Here is an 18,026-nt window from a genome sequence, read left to right on the forward strand (position 1 = left end):
GCGTGTGGGTCCGGTTGGGTCCCTAGTTTTGAGGCCTAAGCCGAGCCCTATAGGCCTCGCGTCTCCTTTCCCGGAGGGGACCGGCCGGGCGGGGACTCGAGGCTTCTCTCTGACCGAGCGGGGGCTTTAGGGGCTTTGCCGGGCTCTCGAAGCCGCCAAACTTCGGACTTCGGTGTTTGGGGGTGGATTTCATTGTGAAAGGAGGACTGGGAAACTCCTGGCGCTGCCCGGGGCTTCCCGCGGCCGCCGGTGCCAGAGAGCCCAGTGGGCCCGGTGTTGGAAGGGCCCGCGTGGGTGGGCGCGGCGCGGCGGCCGCCAGGATCCAAGCCCCGGGAAGGAGCGGGTGGCGGGGCCGCCGCGAGTCCCCGGCCTCCCGGGAGAAAGGGCCCTTTGCAGATTAGAGATTTTTGAAATGAAAAAAGAGGTTACAAAGTCGTCCCTTTCCCGCTGAACTTTTGTTTTCTGACCGATAGAGGCCGGTAGAGGACTGTGAAAGAAAAGTTGTCCCCCAGGATGGACTTCTCGACCGCGCAGCCCAAGCCTGCCCCTGCCCTCTGTGGCGTTGTGAGTGCCGACGGGAAGATCGCTTACCCTCCGGGGGTAAAGGAGATCACCGACAAGATCACCACCGACGAAATGATCAAACGACTGAAGGTAAGCTCCTCTGGACCGAATGTTCACATTTCAGACGTTTGTGGTAGGAGGTGCTCTCTCCTGTGGTATTACAGCTCTGCTGGGCCTGGCCTTTAAGAGTTTCACTGACCAAGGTTTTTTTTTTTTTAGATATTTTACGTTTTCTCTTTTACCGCCTCTGAAAGGTATTGTTCTATCTTGGCTATATCTTTGAATGGTGATTTCTGTTAGGGGCATAATCATTATGGGAAATTCGAAGGGTGTGTGTGATCTTTTTTAATCTTACTTTTTTTTAAAGTATAAGAATTCGAGTATTTTTTTAAGTTTTTTTTTTTTTTCTAGAAATATTTACGAGAATACTATGCAGAGTAGCTTGCAGCCTTAAAGGTAGGCAGTAATTTGCTTAGGAAGGTTTTCATCAACTTCTGAGGAGACTGATTTATCAAAGCACAAAAGGCATTTAAAAAATTATTACAATTTTCTAACATCCAGAAGCTTAAATATGTATATAGTATGGTTAAACTTTGACAGAAGATACTGACTTTTCATAATTCAGGCTTGAAGTAAGATGATGATTTATGTCCACATGTTCAGAGGGGTTTGTGTGTGTTTGTTTGTTTAAATATTTATTTATTTGGCTGTGCTGGGTCTTAAGTTGCGGCATGCGGGGATCTAGTTTCCTGACCAGAGATCAAACCTGCACCCCTTGCATTGGGAGCACAGAGTCTTAACCACGACCACCAGGGAAGTCCCCAGAGGGGTTTTAAGAGAGAGTGATTATGGCTCTTTTTATGAGTCAGTGTATTTTTAAGCATGGTGGTCCTAATGTCAAGGTTGTAAGTTTCAGCCTTAGGTAAGTTAATTTTTTGCTTTTTGTTGCATGGACATAGATTGTGTATACAGCCTTACAAAGTAAGTGCTGTTCTTGTTAAGGGATCAGCTTGATGCAGTGTTTCTCAACCAGGACATGTTTGACCCCCAGGAGACATTTGGCAATGCTGAAGATGTTTTGGTTGTCACTATTGGGGCTGGATTGGAACAGGGTAAGACTGGAGACAGGGAGTCCAGCTAGGAAACTGTTAACAGTAGTCTAGGTCAGAGATGTTGAAATCATGAAGTAGGGCTATGATAGTGGGAATAGAGTGATAGGGAACGTTACAAGACACATTTCAGTGTTAGAATCAATCAGTGTTGGTGGGAGGTGAGGGAAGAAACGATGTTGACACTTTGCCAGTCTTTACCTTGGGCACTTGGTGAAATGTATTTTAAGGAATAATCTTGCCCCTTTGCTTTTAGAACTTATAGTGCCTAGTAAATGTTTACCATGTTATGAGTGATTAATATTTAAAGTATTCCTGTAGTTTGTTGTTAAAAATCTAATTGGATTCTGTGGTTTGTTGCCCCTTTGGAAGGAATGGGACACAATGCTGTCCATTAAAATAAACCTTGATATTAAAGACTGTACATAAAGTAGGGTGCTTAATTGATGCTTCTTAAGGTTATATTGTTATTGTTCTTAAGTGTTCTGAGATGCTGAAATATGAATTATGAAATATAAAGCTAAGTTAAAAAATTTATAGGTCCTTTAATTTTTATTTTCATATTAAGAATATCAAAACGTTGAATTCTAGTGACGGATAATCTTGTTAAAAAAAGAAAAGTTATGACCGTATATACATCTTCCATTTGGAAATAGATTAAATATCAGAAATATTGTTAACTAGAAATTGACACCAAGTCTAGAATGAGCATACGGTTAGAATATTCATTTTTTATGAGTTTTTTTGGAAGTTAAATTTGATACACATATTAACCAATTTGAATGTCCTATTGCTAAAATTTTGCTTTTCTCAAGAATTATGATTCTGTCTTCCTCCTGCCTTTCTAAGTCGATTTTGACTCTGTACATTTTAGGGATCCATGTTTAAAGTATTACTGTCTCGTTGGAAGTATAGGTTTCAAACAATATTTAACTGTATTTTTGATAACTTTGGTGTTATTTGTGGATAAATTTGGTAGTTTGTTATAACACAGTAACAATGTTCAAATGCTGTATAAATACAAAAGTGCTTAAAGGCAAGTAAAATCTTGGTCAGTGGGGCTTCCCTGGTGGTGCAGTGGTTAAGAATCCGCCTGCCAGTGCAGGGGACATAGGTTCGAGCCCTGGTCCAGGAAGATCCCACATGCCACGGAGCAACTAAGCCTGTGTGCCACAGCTACTAAGCCTGTGTTCTAGACCCCTGGAGCCACAACTACTGAGCCCACGTGCCACAACTACTGAAGCCCACCCGCCCAGAGCCTGTGCTCCGCAATGAGAAGCCCACACACCGCAACGAAGGGTAGCCCCCGCTCGTCGCAACTAGAGAAAGCCCGCGTGCAGCAACGAAGACCCAACGCAGCCAAAATTAAAAACAAAAACAAACAAACAAAAAAAATCTTGGTTAGTGGAATTCAGAGATGTTTGGTCCATTTTCTTCAGTTTTCAAGACTGGAACAAGCATTTTTACAGTGGAACCATAATTTTAGAGTTAGAAGGATTCTAAAAGAAATTCTGGAACTCCCTTTATTTCACAGATAACAAACGTTAGACCCAAAGTGGCCAGGTAACATTTACCAAGGTCAGCCATAGGACAGGTTAGTGGCAGAGCCAGGGCAATAGCATCATGTATATTCTTATTCTTATAGCTGCTTTATTCTAAGGAATCTAAACGAAGTTGAACAAAGAAGTTGTGATTTTTATTATGCAGTTGAAAACAGTAAAGTGAAAAGAGAAGGGAATCAATGAGAGTTAACTTGGTCTTTTGCAGGGAGATATGGGACAGCGTTTTCTTTTTTTTTTTTAACATTAGAAATTATTGTGATGCTTTGAAGCTTTCTTGAAAATAATTCTTAGAGTATATCTTTGGAGGAACTTAGACATACTTTTGTATTTTAGAAGTTTTAATTTCTGTTTCCAAGGAACTACTTTAAATATTTTTATGTCCAATCACACTGGCCTTCTGTCAGTTCCTTGAACATGCCATGCTCATTTCTGTCTAGACAGATTTAGAATTATGTAGCCCATATATGTACTCTTCCTCTCAGTTCATTAAGGAAAGTCTCTTAGATTCCCTGTTAATATATTCTTTTAATTCCTTCATATCACTTATTACAGATGTGATATTACATTTATGCATATGTTTATTTGGTTTGTCTCCCCAGCTTCTCTGTAAGCTTCATGAATATAGGTATCACATCTATTTGCTTAGTTTTGTATCCTCCCAGTGCTAAGTTTAATACCTGGCACATAGGTTCTCAACATATATTCCTTGAATGAGCGAATGAATACTTTGGTTTTTTTTTTTTTGGCTGTGTTGTGTCTTCTTTGCTGCTAGGGCTTTCGTGGAGCGGGGACTACTCTTCGAATACTTTGTATTAATACTGGTTTAGAGAAATATTTTTATTTTTGAAGATGAAGGATAATTTGAAAATATTTTGAATTGCAGCTAAGTACTTTATCTGAGATTTCATACTAGAGATGATAACACAGATATTTAGAATTTTAGAACCAGAAGGTAGCTTAGAGGTTATTTCATTTTGTTCTAATTTTCTGGATGAAGAAACTGAGTCTCAGAGGTTGTGACCAACCCTAGTCACATAAAGCTGAAAACCATCATTAACAGTTTTGTTATTTAGGTAAATTACAAATATATATTAATTGGCAGAAATATTAAAATTCATACAAAGGCTGTTTGCAAGGATAGCAGACATTTTAATACCAATGTTATATTAAGCATCAAGATTTCATTAAGGATTCTGAAACTAATGCAAATCATGTCTGATAAGTTTAATAAACAAGATACACCTATAAACAATGTTGTACAAAGTTCCATTAAGTGCTTCTGCCCACAGTTTGTTATACACGGTCTATCTCAGATCATGTATTACAAAGCTGTGTGCTACACGCTTTTTTTTTCTTCCTTTTTTGCTATTTTGGAAGTGGGAAGCCCTTGAAAGCCTTCGTTTTTAAAGGGAGGGATTAGGATGAAGTTTGTTGCTATATCCATTTCTTATTATCTGCTCTCAGAGTTCAGTGCCCCAGACAGTTCTCTAGCCACAGCTCCATACCCAAACCTGCCATATTCATTCTGTCACAGAATCAAATCAAAATACTTATTACCTTGGTACTAAGAATGAGGAAAAATTAAATAATAGGGTTTTATTGTTCTGAAAATGTCCCCCACTTTTCTCCCACTAGGTGTTACTTCTGTGTTTTCTTTGTATTTTTCTGTAATCTTTCTCTTTCTGTCAGCCATTCTCCCTCTTCCACATGCTCGTGCTTCTACTTTCTATAGTCTGGCCTGTTGGATAGTTCAGTAGGAAGTGGGGTATGGTGAGCTTGATTTAGGTAGGACATCTCCCTTTTCCCATCAAACCTAGGTTGGAAGAGGGGAGGAATAGATTAGGGGCAGGAAGGCCATGAATTCTTTCATTTTTCTTCCCCTCAGGTGGACCTCAGAAATACTTGATTTGTTGTAATTATTTTCACTTGCATAAATGACTTTTATTTATCCCTAATTGCCACATAGTATGCTAATTTTGCTCATAATTCAATATGTGATTCCTAGTCTGAATTTTGTTTATATCTTTTACTTTAATATTTGTATTAATGCAGAAGATTCTGCTAAGTAATTAAGAAGTTAAATGGAGAGGCAAGATTTCTTAAAATGAAGTCCTAAAATATAGCCAATATACATTTGTGAAGTAATACTTCATGCAGCACAGCTTTTATTTTATTTATTTATCTATCTATTTATTTATTTATTTTTGGCTTTGTTGGGTCTTTGTTGGTGTGTGCAGGCTTTCTCTAGTTGCAGTGAGCGGGGGCTACTCTTCGTCGTGGCGTGCGGGCTTTTGGTTGCGGTGGCTTCTCTTGTTGCGGAGCACAGGCTCTAGGCGCGCAGACTTCAGTAGTTGTGGCACACGGGCTCAGTAGTTGTGGCTTGTGGGCTCTAGAGCGCAGGCTCAGTAGCTATGGGTGCGTGGGCTTAGTTGTTCCACGACATGTGGGATCTTCCCGGACCAGGGCTCGAACCGGTGTCCCCTGTGTTGGCAGGTGGATCCTTAACCACTACACCACCAGGGAAGCCCCTGCCGTTTTAATCATTTTTAATTGTACAGCTGAGTGCTGTAAAAGTACATTCACATTGTTGTGCAGCCTCATCATCCATCTCCACAACTTTTCATCATCCTTAACTGAACTCTGTACCCATTAAATTATAACTCTATTCTCCCCTTCCCCCAGCCCAGGCAACCACCTTTCTGCTTTCTGTCTCTATGAATTTGACTACTCTAGGAGCCTCATATAAGTGGGATCATACAATATTGCTGCTTTTGTGACTGGCTTATTTCACTTGGCATAATGTCTTCAAGGTTTATCTGTATCGTAGTATGTGTCAGAATTCACGTGTATAACATCTGTTTATCCTTTCATCCATTGATGGACACTAGGGTGACTTCTACTTTTTGCCTACTGTTGGTAACTTTTCTTACTATCTCACAGTTTTGTGGATTAGAAATTTGGGCAGGGCTTGGCTTGATTATTCTGCTCCACATTGCATACTGGGCTCACTCACTGGTATTCAGCTGGTGATTAGACTGGTGAAGTATATACACACTGGCTTCTCTCAAACACTTGGTACCTCAGTAGGAACAGCGGAAAGACTGGACTCAACTGGGCCCTTCTTCTTGTCTATGATGCAGTGTTAAGGCTTCTCCACATGGTCTCTCCAGCAGGGTAGTTGGGTTCAGGGTTCCAAGACACTATGGAGGAAGTTGCCAGTACTTTTAAAGACTTTATTCAGAATTGGCAGTGGCACTTCTACCTTATTCTACGGTTTAAAGTAGTCATACCACAGCTGACATTCAAGGAGAGAAAATTTGACCCTACTTCTCAATGGAAGAAGTAGGAAAGAATTTGTAGCCGTCTTTAATCTACCACAGGAGCTCTCATGATAAGTCAAAGTGTACTATGTAGCTATAGTCATACATTTGTAAAACATTTAATCTCAAAAACAACAGTATATATTTGCAGCCAATTTGCTAGATTTGTAAAATTTATTTTAAATACTCTAAGAAAAAAATTGTAGGAACTTTTTTACGTGCTAGTTAGGGAAGAATTATGGGGGAGGTTCATGATTTGATCCTAGAGCTTGTTTCTTACATTTTTTGAATTTTTACTAGAAAGTATCACTGGCCAATCATAATGATGATTTCCCCCCTTCTCTCTTTTTTAAAAAAAATCCATTTTAACTTCTTATTTTGAGACATTTTATCCCTCTAGAAAAGTTGGAAAAGTTGTACCTTCAACAGTCATCCCTTCATTTAGATTCACCAGTTGTTAACATTTTGTTACTTTTGCTTGCTTTAATGTTTCTCCAAACACACACACACACAGAGGGAGACAGATGTAACATACATTTTTGTTTGAGAGTTACTTGCATCTGTCATGACATTCCACCTCTGAATGCTTCAGCAGTCTTCTTAGAACAAGGATATTCTCCTACTTTATAACAATTATCATTATCACACTCAAGGAATTTAACATTGATACAGTGATACCTGTTATGCTATCCATAATAAAATTCCCTCAGCTGCCCTAAAAATGACTTTTTAAAAGTTGAATTTTTCTTCCTCTATCCAAGTTGCAGTATAGGATCACATGCATTTATTACATCTCTTTTGTCTGTTTTAATCGAGAAAGTCCTCTCATTTTCTGGGGGTGTGTTGTTCATGACATTTTTTGAAGCATTTGTCTTATAAGAGTTCATAATCTGTTTTGTCTTATTTCCTCATGCTTAGATTCAAATTGAACCTTTTTTGGCAAGTATACTACACAATTGGTGTTGTGTAGTTCCCTTAGCATCATATCAGGAGACATATAATGTCATTTTGTCCTATTGGCTTTGCTAAGTTTGATCACTTGTGTACAGCCCTCTGCATTGTAAAGGTATTTCCCTCCCTTTGCAATTAATAAGTAATATTTAAGGTAATAAATAGTTTTTAAGAATAATTTGTTTTCCAGCAATTCTTACTCAACTGTTTTAGCACCCACTTTGGTGGTTATAAAATGTTGCCTTGATTGATTGATTGATTTGGTTTTTTTGTTTGTTTGTTTTTGGCTGTACGCGGGCCTCTCACTGTTGTGGCCTCTCCCGTTGCGGAGCACAGGCTCCGGATGCGCAGGCTCAGCGGCCATGGCTCATAGGCCCAGCCGCTCTGCAACATGTGGGATCTTCCTGGACTGGGGCACAAACCCTTGTCCCCTGCATCGGCAGGCGGACTCTCAACCACTGCGCCACCAGGGAAGCCCTTGATTGATTGATTGATTGATGGCTGTGTTAGGTCTTCGTTGCTGCTCATGGGCTTTCTCTGGTTGTGGCGAGTGGGGGCTATTCTTTGTTGTGGTGAACCGGCTTCTCTTATTGCAGAGCATGGGCTTCAGTAGTTGCAGGGCATGGGCTCAGTAGTTGTGGCTTGCAGGCTCTAGAGTGCAGGCTCATTAGTTGTGGAGCACGGGTTTAGTTATTCTGCAGCACGTGCGATCTTCCTGGACCAGGGATGGAACCCGTGTCCCCTGCATTGGCAGGCAGATTCTTAACCACTGCGCCACTAGGGAAGTCCCAACAATTGGTTTATTTTTTTCTGTTTGTATTAAATTTTATATGTATATACACATACATACATACATTCACTCTTGTGGACTGGACTCTTCATTTCTACTGACAAGTATTATCTTTGCTTGATTTTTTTTTTATTGTGGTAGATAACATAACAAAAACCATCTTAACCATTTTTAAGTGTACACAGTACAGTAGTGTTAACTATATGTACATTGTCAATACTACAGATCTCTAGAAAGTTTTCATCTTGTAAAACTGAAACTCTGTACCCACTGAACAACTCCCTTTCCCCCATCCCCCTCAGCCCTTAGTGACCACTTCCTGTTTCTAGGAGTTTAACTACTTTAGATACCTCACGTATAAATGTGGAATCATATGGTATTTGTCCTTTAGTGACTGGCTTATTTCACTTAGCATGAAGTCCTTAAGGTTTATCCATTTTGTAGCATATGACAGGATTTTCTTCTTTTTTAGGGCTGTGTAGTATTCCAGTGTATATATCTACCACACTTTCTTTATCCATTAATGGAAGTTTAGGTTGCTTCCACCTTTCAGCTATCGTGAGTAATGCCGCAGTGAACATGGGTATGCGTATATCTCTTTGAGATCCTGTTTTCAATTCTTTTGGATATAGCTGGGATTGCTGGGTCATATGATAATTCTATTTAAACATTTTTGAGGAACCCCTTCATACTGTTTTCCATAGTAGCTGCTTCATTTTACCTTTCCACCAGTAGTACACAAGGGTTTCAGTTTCTCCACATCAGTGCTTATTTTCTGTGTTTTTGATAGTGGCCGTCCTAACAGGTATGAGGTAATGTCTCGTTGTGGTTTTGATTTGTGTTTCCCTGAGGACTGGTGATGTTGAGCATCTTTTCTTGCTTACTGGCCAGTTGTGTATCTTATTTAGAAAAATGTCTATTCAAGTCCTTTGCCCATTTTTTAATCAGGTTATTTGTTTTATTGTTGTTCAGTTGTAGGAGTGTGTGTATTCAATTTTAGGAATTACATTGTTCGTTCTTTTTATTTAATTCTACATGGTTCAAGAGTCAAAACTATAGAAAAACTTACACTTCTAGAAGTCTTCTTCCCATCTTTATCCTTTCCACTTCATTTCCACCCACCTCCCCTCTGTAGATAATCATTTTCATTAGTTTCTGGTTTATCCTTTCTGTGTTACTGCCCTTCTTCTTAAAAGATAAACTACTATATATACTCTATTGTGTTTTGCTTTCTTCACCCAATATGTCTTGGAAATCACACCGTATCTGGAAATGTCTTTAAATTCATTTTCATGGTGTTATAGTATTCTATGTGTAGATGTGCCATAGTTTACTCAACTAGGCTCTCATTGTTGATTTGAGATTGCTTGTAATATTTCAAGTAATGCTGAAGTGAATAACCTTGTTACACATTGCTTTGTATTTGTGGAAGTGTATCTTTAGGGTAAGTTCTAGGATTGTTGGGCCAAAGGGTACATTTCTGAGTTTTTGTTAGAGGTGGTCATATTCTCCTTCATATGGGTTGTACCATTTTGTACTTCCACCAGCAAGTAAGTATAAGAGTGTCCAGCCTCTCAGTAATGTATTGTCAAGTAATGCCTACTTTTAAAGTAGCAAATTGGCAAATTAACTCTTGCCCCAAAAAGCCATTTTATTGCCTCCTGGCAACAAGAGAAGTTCGTTATGAGAATGATTAAATATAAGTGCTCCATTGAGGTTCAAAAGGATAAGAACCCTATTTAGATTTCCTTAGAAACTCAAAAGGAATTGAGTGACTTTTTTAGTATGTTTAAGGAAATGAGGGTGGGTGGGGTAGAGATGGAGACAGAATTTTAGGAACAAAGATGATGTTGAAATCATCAAGACTCACTTAGGTCTTTATTCAAGATCTTGAGTTAAATAGAAATGAGGTGAAGGCTTATTATTAAAAATCATAAATGAAATAAATAACGGCATTGGCATGTAAAATGCCAGTGCCGTGATTTATTTTCCAATTATCAGAAATCTGTAGATGTCCAAGGGAAAAAGTGCTTTGTGTTCACAGTAGGAGAATAGGCTTAAAGCATTAATGAATTTTGTTCCTATTAGCTTCTATTTTCAGAGTTAATTATTTAAATTAAATACTACTTTGGCTGAGGTTGTTGGCATATAGAATTATGTCCAATTATGGTCAGAAAGATAAAATGAGTGGAGTTTATACATGATATAAAAGCATAACAAGTTTTTATTTGCTGAAGACAACAAATCGAGACGTTTCTAGATAACGGTTGTAATAGAAATCTAAACACAAACATAACGAAGGAGTTTAACTAAATTTCTTTCCCTTGCTGTTGGCATTTGGTCTTTTACATTAGTACAGATCTTCCCAACTGATACTCTACACAGTTGTAAGTATGCCTAAATACAGAGTCCCTCAGCCTTTGGAGATTACAAATATTACATCGTTTTTTGTATATTATGTGGTATTTTAAAAGTTGGGAACTGCCATAATATATGTGTTGTTTTTCATGTTATATTATAAAATTATTATTAAGATCAAACACTTAAAACTTCCTACCAAATAGGGGCCCTGTGATTAGTGCTGATAAAGCCAGCCCTTAAATAGCATTAGTCCATTAGGGGAACCTGGATTTATACGAGGAATAACACTGGAATGGATTTCCGTTTATATGAAGGATATTTGAGATTATTATATCATACGTTAAATGTCAGTTATGTGCTAGGATTGTATCTGTTTCTTTGGATAAAGAGCTACTAAGAATTTTGGTGGTCAAGAGAAGTTTCAAGGAAAAGGTGACAGTTGTACTGGGATTTGAAGGCTTAGACTTTGGTAAGCAAATAGGTGGTAAAACATTTCAAACAGATGAATAGCAGGGACAAAGAGACAGAAGCGTGCTTGGTGTGTTTGAAGAAAATGAGTAAAATAGTTTTGCTAGAACTAAAGCATCCTAAAAGAGTAGTTGAGAGGAAAAAAGAGGAAGTTACCAATGAAATTGGTAGAATCCTTAAATGACAGAGGAATTTGTATTTTAAAAAAAATAGCTAAAAAAAAAATAGAGCTAAAGAGTGATATGTCTACATTGTGGTCTTGCATGATTAGCAAAGCTAGGTGACCAAGGAGTTTTTGAAGCACATGAATACCACCCTTCTTTGAGGCCAATTTGTGGAGATTTTTTATCCTCACATCCAGACCAGATAGTATCTTTGGTTGAACAGTAATCCACTTCTAATTGATACTGTCTGAATGAATCTGTCGGTTGCTGAGAGTTTAGTCACGTGATACTAGGTGTGAAGCCTGTGGATGAGTAAAATTTTAAGAACAGTTAGTAGAATTTTATGTACTAGATTATAACAATATGAATTGGATTTAAAAAAAATAAATTTATATATATATTTATTTATTTTTGGCTGCGTTGGGTCTTTGTTGCTGCACGCGGGCTTTTTCTAGTTGCAGTGAGTGGGGACTACTACTCGTGGTGTGCGGGCTTCTCATTGCGGTGGCTTCTCTTGTTGTGGAGCACAGGCTCTAGGCACATGGGCTTCAGTAGTTGTGGCACATGGGCTTAGTTGCTCTGCGGCATGTGGGATCTTCCCAGATGAGGGATGGAACCTGTGTCCCCTGCATTGGCAGGCGGATTCTTAACCACTTTGCCACCAGGGAAGTGCCAGATTTTTATTATATATATTCAGTGCATGTTTTTCCAAAATTTCATGGAATTTCTGTGGTAGGAATTCAAGTAAACATTAATTGTAATTTGATGCCAAATTATTTTTTTTTCTAATTTTTATTTATTTTTGGCTGCATTGGGTCTTCATTGCTGCGTGCAGGCTTCAGTAGTTGCAGCATGCAGGTCAGGAGTGTGGCATGCGGACTCAGGAGTTGTGGCTTGCGGGCTCTAGAGCACAGGTTCAGTAGTTGTGGCGCACAGCCTTAGTTGCTCTGCAGCACGTGGGATCTTCCCAGACCAGGGAAGGAACTGATGTCTGCTGCGTTGGCAGGCGGATTATTAACCACTGTACCACCAGGGAAGTCCCTCAAATTATTTCAATACTTGAAAATTAAGTTCAGTGGCCATGTATTATTTCCTATAATTTCAAATGTTTGTTGAATTGAATAGCCTTCATCTAGCCACTATAAAATTAGTAGAGGTGAATTTCTTATCTGCAAAAAGAAGAGTTTAAGATTTATAAGGACTGAGTCAGTGTATATCAAGAGACTGCTTTGTTTCTGGCAGAAGTTTCAAAATGATTTTCTTCTTGAAGCATATACCTAAATAGCTTTGAAGAACGTGATAAAAAGCATCAGGCAGTAATAAAATGAAAATATTTTTAGATCTCTTGGAAATCATGTTATATAATCTTGTCTACTATATTCAGTTTTCATCCTTTTTAAAAAAATTTTATTTTTCTCTGCGTGGGGTCTTCATTGCTGTGTGCAGGCTTTCTTTAGTTGCAGTGAGCAGGGACTACTGTTAGTTGCAGTGTGTGGGCTTCTCATTGTGGTGTCTTCTCTTGTTGCGGAGCACAGGCTCTAGGAGTGCAGGCTTCAGTAGTTGTGGCACGTGGGCTCAGTAGTTGTGGCTCGTGGGCTCTAGAGCACAGGCTCAGTAGTTGTGGCACATGGACTTAGCTGCTCCGCGGGATGTGGGATCTTCCCAGACCAAGGATCGAATCCATGTCCCCTGCATTGGCAGGTGGATTCTCAACCACTGTGCCACCACGGAAGTCCCCCAGAAAGCATACTTTTAAGATCTAGGCTTTTGAAACCTATTAAGCTTTGTTTTTTTGGCCCAGTACATGGCCTATCCTGGCAGACATACCATGTATACCTGAAAAGAATGTATGTTTTGCTGTTGTTGAATGTAGTGTTCTATAGGGTCAAGTAATGTTCTTTAAGCCAGGAGATTGAGATCGTTATTCATCATCAAGTCTTTTCTAATTCTGAAGAGTTTTGGTCTAGTTCTGTTGCTGAGAAAGAGTGATAAAGCCTCAAATTGTGATTGTGGAATTGTCCATTTCTCCCTTTAAATCTGTCAGTTATTCTTTCATTTGTTTTGAAATTCTGTTGTTAGGCACATGTGCATTTAGGATTGTTAGACATTACCAAGAGTTGACCCTTTTAGCATTATGAAATGTTCCTGATGTCTAAATTGCACCTTTTACAGTTTCTGTATGCATTATATGTTTTTATACCCTTTTGTTTTCAACTTATGTGTCTTTATATTTTAAATGCATCTGGCATATGGTTGGGTCATGCTTTAAAAAATTTTTTTTTAATATTTAATCTATTTTGACAATCTTTGCCTTTAAATTGGAGTGTATAACTCGCATTTAATATTATTGATGTGGTTGGATGATATATGTGGATGATATATGTCTACCATTTTGTACTTTTCCTTTTTTTTTTTGCGGTACGCGGGCCTCTCACTGTTGTGGCCTCTTCTGTTGCGGAGCACAGGCTCCGGACGTGCAGGCCCAGCGGCCATGGCTCACGGGCCCAGCCGCTCCGCGGCATGTGGGATCTTCCCAGACCGGGGCATGAACCCGTGTCCCCTGCATTGGCAGGCAGACTCTCAACCACTGCGCCACCAGGGAAGCCCTGTACTTTTCCTTTTGTCTCATCTATTGTTGTTCCCCTCTTTTCCTGCCTTTTATCTTTTAAAAAATATATTTGTTGATTTATATTTTATTTGGCTGCATCCGGTCTTTTTTTTTTTAATTTTTATTTATTTTTGGCTGTGTTGGGTCTTTGTTGCTGTGTGTGGCTTTCTCTAGTTGCAGGGAGCAGGGGCTATACTCTTGGTTGTGGTGCGCAGGCTTCTCTTGTTGAGGAGCATGGGCTCTAGGCACACGGGCTCAGTAGTTGTGGCTCTTGGGCTCTAGAGCACAGGCTCAGTAGTTGTGGCACACGGGCTTAGTTGCTCCACGGCACGTGGGATCTTCCCAGACCAGGGATGGAATCCATGTCCCCTGCATTGGCAGGCAGATTCTTAACCACTGTGCCACCAGGGAAGCCCTGTGTCCGGTCTTAATTGTGGCACGTGGGATTCTTCTGGTTGTGGCATGCAGAATCTTTTGTTGCGGGATGCAAGATCTTTTAGTTGTGGCATGTGAGATCTAGTTGCCTGACCAGGGGTCAAACCCAGGCCCCGTGCATTGGGAGTGCAGAATCTTAGGCACTGGACCACCGGGGAAGGAACCCTGCCTTTTATCTTAATTTGTTATTTTTTAGAATTCCATTTTAATTATTTTTGATTTTATAGGTATATCTTTTCACTCTGTGTGTGTGTATCTGTCTGGCTATGTCTGTCTGTCTGGTTGTGTTGTACAGGGATTGCAATACATATCCTTAACTGTTTATAGTCTTAGACTTTTATTTTTCTGCTACTTCATGTAAAATGTAAGAACCTTTCATTAGTATGGGTCCATTTATCACAGCCCCACCTTTTATGCTATACATGCATTATAAACCCCACATTAAACAGTTATATGTATTTTAAATAAATGCAAGGGAAGTAGTCTTTTATATTTATGCACTTATTACCATTTTTTGTGCTTTTTTTCATTTTTTCTCAAATGTTGGATTTTCCACCTGATGATATATCCCTTCAGCCTGAGAAACTTCCCTTTAGTGTTTCTTTTAGTGAAGATTTGCTGAGATAATTTCACTTAGTTTTCATTTGTCTGAAAATGTTTATTTAACCTTCATTTTTGAAGGATATTACATTTTGGATATAAAATTCTGGGTTGACAGTTTCAGTGCTTTAAAAATGTAATTCCACTGTCTTGTGTTCTCCAGTGCTTCAGATGAGAAGTCAGTGGTAATATGTATTTTTGTTTCTTTGTATGTAATGTGAGATTTTTTTCTGGCTGCTTTTGAAAGGTGTCTCTTTTTCTTTGATGTACAGAAGTTTCATTGTGATGCCCTGAGGTTTGTGTTTCCCAAATACTTGTCCTGCTTTGGAATCACTGAGCTTCCTGGGTCTATAAATTTATGTCTTTCACCAAATTTGGGGAATTTTGGGTCATGATATCGTCAAGCTGTTTTTTCTTATTTCCTTCTCCCCCCTTTTTTCCTCTTTCCAGGTTCCACTTACACATATGTTAGATTTTTTTTATATTGCCCTCAGATCACTGGGGCTCTTTTTTTTCTTTTTTTAAAATTAATTAATTAATTTATCTGTCTATCTATTTATTTATTTATGGCTCCGTTGGGTCTTCGTTGCTGCGCGTGGGCTTTCTCTAGTTGCGGTGAGCGGGGGCCACTCTTCGTTGCGGTGCACAGGCTTCTCATTGCGTTGGCTTCTCTTGTTGCGGAGCACCGGCTCTAGGCGCGCGGGCTTCAGTAGTTGTGGCATGTGAGCTTAGTAGTTGTGGCTTGTGAGCTCTAGAGCACAGGCTCAGTAGTTGTGGCACACGGGCTTAGTTGCTCCGCGGCATGTGGGAACTTCCCGGACCAGGGATCGAACCCATGTCCCCTGCACTGGCAGGCGGATTCTTAACCACTGTGCCATCAGGGAAGCCCTCTTTTTCTTTTTTCAGTCATTTCTCTTTGTGTTCTTCAAATTTGGTCATTCCTATTGATTTGTTCTTAAGTTTATAACTCTTATTTTCAATCACAGATACAGCCTGAAAAATGTAAAATCACAGGGATTTGGGAGATGATCTATATAGCATTAACTGTGTGTGTGTTTCCTCTTTTTAAAAATATATAAATTTTTACATATAGTAAAGTTCATAAACCTTAAGTATAACATTTTATTAATTTTTACATACATATATGCATATTGCCATTATCCAGATCAGGATGGCACTGCAGTAGGCTGCCTTATGTTCCCTTCCCCAGAGATAGAGACCCTTCTGATCTTTATCAACTTAGATTAGTCTTGCCATCAAAAAAATGAAATCATGCAGTATGTACTCGTTTATGTCTGACTCTTTTCTTAAACGTTGTGTCTGAGATTCATCCATGTTGTTATGGGTTGTAGTGATTTTCATTGTATGAGTACACCAAAATTTATTTATCCATACTGTTATTGATAGGTATTTGGGTTAGTAGTTTTTTGCTTTTATGAAAAAAACTTCTATGAATAATGTACATGGTTTTTGGTAGTGGTAAGAACTCATTTATCTTGGGTATATACCTGGGATTGGTAGATTTTTTCTGTGAAGGGTCAGTAAAAATTTATTTTGTGGGTCAAGAGAATACTGTATAAATACTTACATAGTAAGAACTTTTATTTTTTTTTAACAAAATTCAAAACATAGTGATTCAGTACTTTTTTTTTTTTTTTTTGGTAACACAGGTCTGCTAATGAGAAAAATGGAATTCTTTGGAGGGGAAGGTGTGGAACTAACATTTTACTTAATTGGGGCTCAAAGTTAGTGTTTTCAGTCACCAAAATTGATTTCAAATGTTTACCTATTGAGCTTCCCTGGTGGTGCAGTGGTTGAGAGTCCGCCTGCTGATGCTAGGCGACACGGGTTCTATGCCCCGGTCCGGGAAGATCCCACATGCCGCGGAGCATCTGGGCCCGTGAGCCATGGCTGCTGAGCCTGCACGTCCGGAGCCTGTGCTCCGCAATGGGAGAGGCCACAACAGTGAGAGGCCCGCGTACAGCAAAAAAAAAAAAAAAAAAAAAAATGTTTACCTATTAATGCTGATCTGTAGTGAAATGTGGTGTATTTCATTTGAAAATGTTTTTTCACACAGAGACTTCCAAATATTGATATCAGTTCATGAACATATGATTTTAATTGATCATATTCATTGCTTGGAAGGCATTTATAGAATTATTTTATATTTTTCTTTTGATAATTGCCTTTTAGCATGTCATTACATTGCATATTAATAGCTTCCAGTTGAAGGGTTAGGTGGTAGTTCCTCAACTGCAATTTGAAATGGACTTTGAAGTGTGGAAATTTCCTGTGCATGTGTGTTGAGGTCCTAAAAATCCTGCTAGAATTGCAGTTTGAGCATGGAAATGGAAATCTCAGTTTTTATTATAATTTTTGGCAGCACAGGAAGAAGGAGCTTGACATTTCTTGTGATTCAGTGGATGTTAGTTATTGAAATATGTTAAATTTTCACATAGATGTGCTTAACAGCCCTTTGGTTACAGCTTGAATTCATTGAGAAACAGCCCCACACCAGTAGCCAAAGCTACTTTCTGAAGCCGTTCAGTGTTTAAAAATACTAACAACAAATACTATCAATTAAGGGGTGTTGAGTGTGGAAAGAAGCTGAAGATTACTGGAGTGATGTTTGCAGGAATCGCAAGAAAAACAAGAAGGAATTCTCTTTTTCCTATTCCTGCCTTCTAATCACCTTCCTGTCAAAGAAGTCTAGGCAATGCATTTTCCAGAATCCCAGTTTCAACATCAGAGAACAGAGTATAGAGGAGGTGGATTTGGAGTTGAGAGACACTGTGTAAATAATTAGCATACTATTCTGATATGTGAACTTCAGTAGAACCAGAAAACTTGTTTCATGTTTCCATCTAACAAGATACAGCTATCCTTCTTTTAAAAAATGAGGATGTTCTCACCTCTTTCCAGATAGTCTCAGTAGTTATGCAATATCCAGTCCCTAGGTGACAAATACCCTATTCTGGGTGATGTTATTGGTTTTTTAGTTAAAACACTATTCCATTTGAATAGTCTAACTCAAGGGTTAACTTAAATTTCATATTTTACACATGTAAAGGAAAATAAAATTGAAATAATTTGG

The 18,026-nt window shown here is 38.9% G+C and overlaps 1 protein-coding gene across 3 annotated transcripts in view; it reads left to right on the forward strand.

Moving 5' to 3' along the window:
• The first annotated feature begins 477 nt into the window (after window positions 1-477).
• Window positions 478-18,026, forward strand: part of PDS5A (PDS5 cohesin associated factor A) — a 128,271-nt gene continuing 110,722 nt past the window's right edge. For 2 of the 3 annotated variants that reach the window (XM_024731636.1, XM_024731639.1), the window contains exon 1: window positions 478-654. In XM_024731636.1, coding sequence (XP_024587404.1) covers window positions 514-654 — 141 coding nt within the window. In that variant the 5' untranslated portion in view covers window positions 478-513. The remainder of the gene's footprint in view (window positions 655-18,026) is intronic. The other variant, XM_024731637.1, reaches the window with a different exon arrangement.

The sequence above is a fragment of the Neophocaena asiaeorientalis genome, unplaced genomic scaffold (genome assembly GCF_003031525.2).
Source record: "Neophocaena asiaeorientalis asiaeorientalis breed wild unplaced genomic scaffold, Neophocaena_asiaeorientalis_V1.1 scaffold39, whole genome shotgun sequence".
NCBI lineage: Eukaryota > Metazoa > Chordata > Mammalia > Artiodactyla > Phocoenidae > Neophocaena > Neophocaena asiaeorientalis.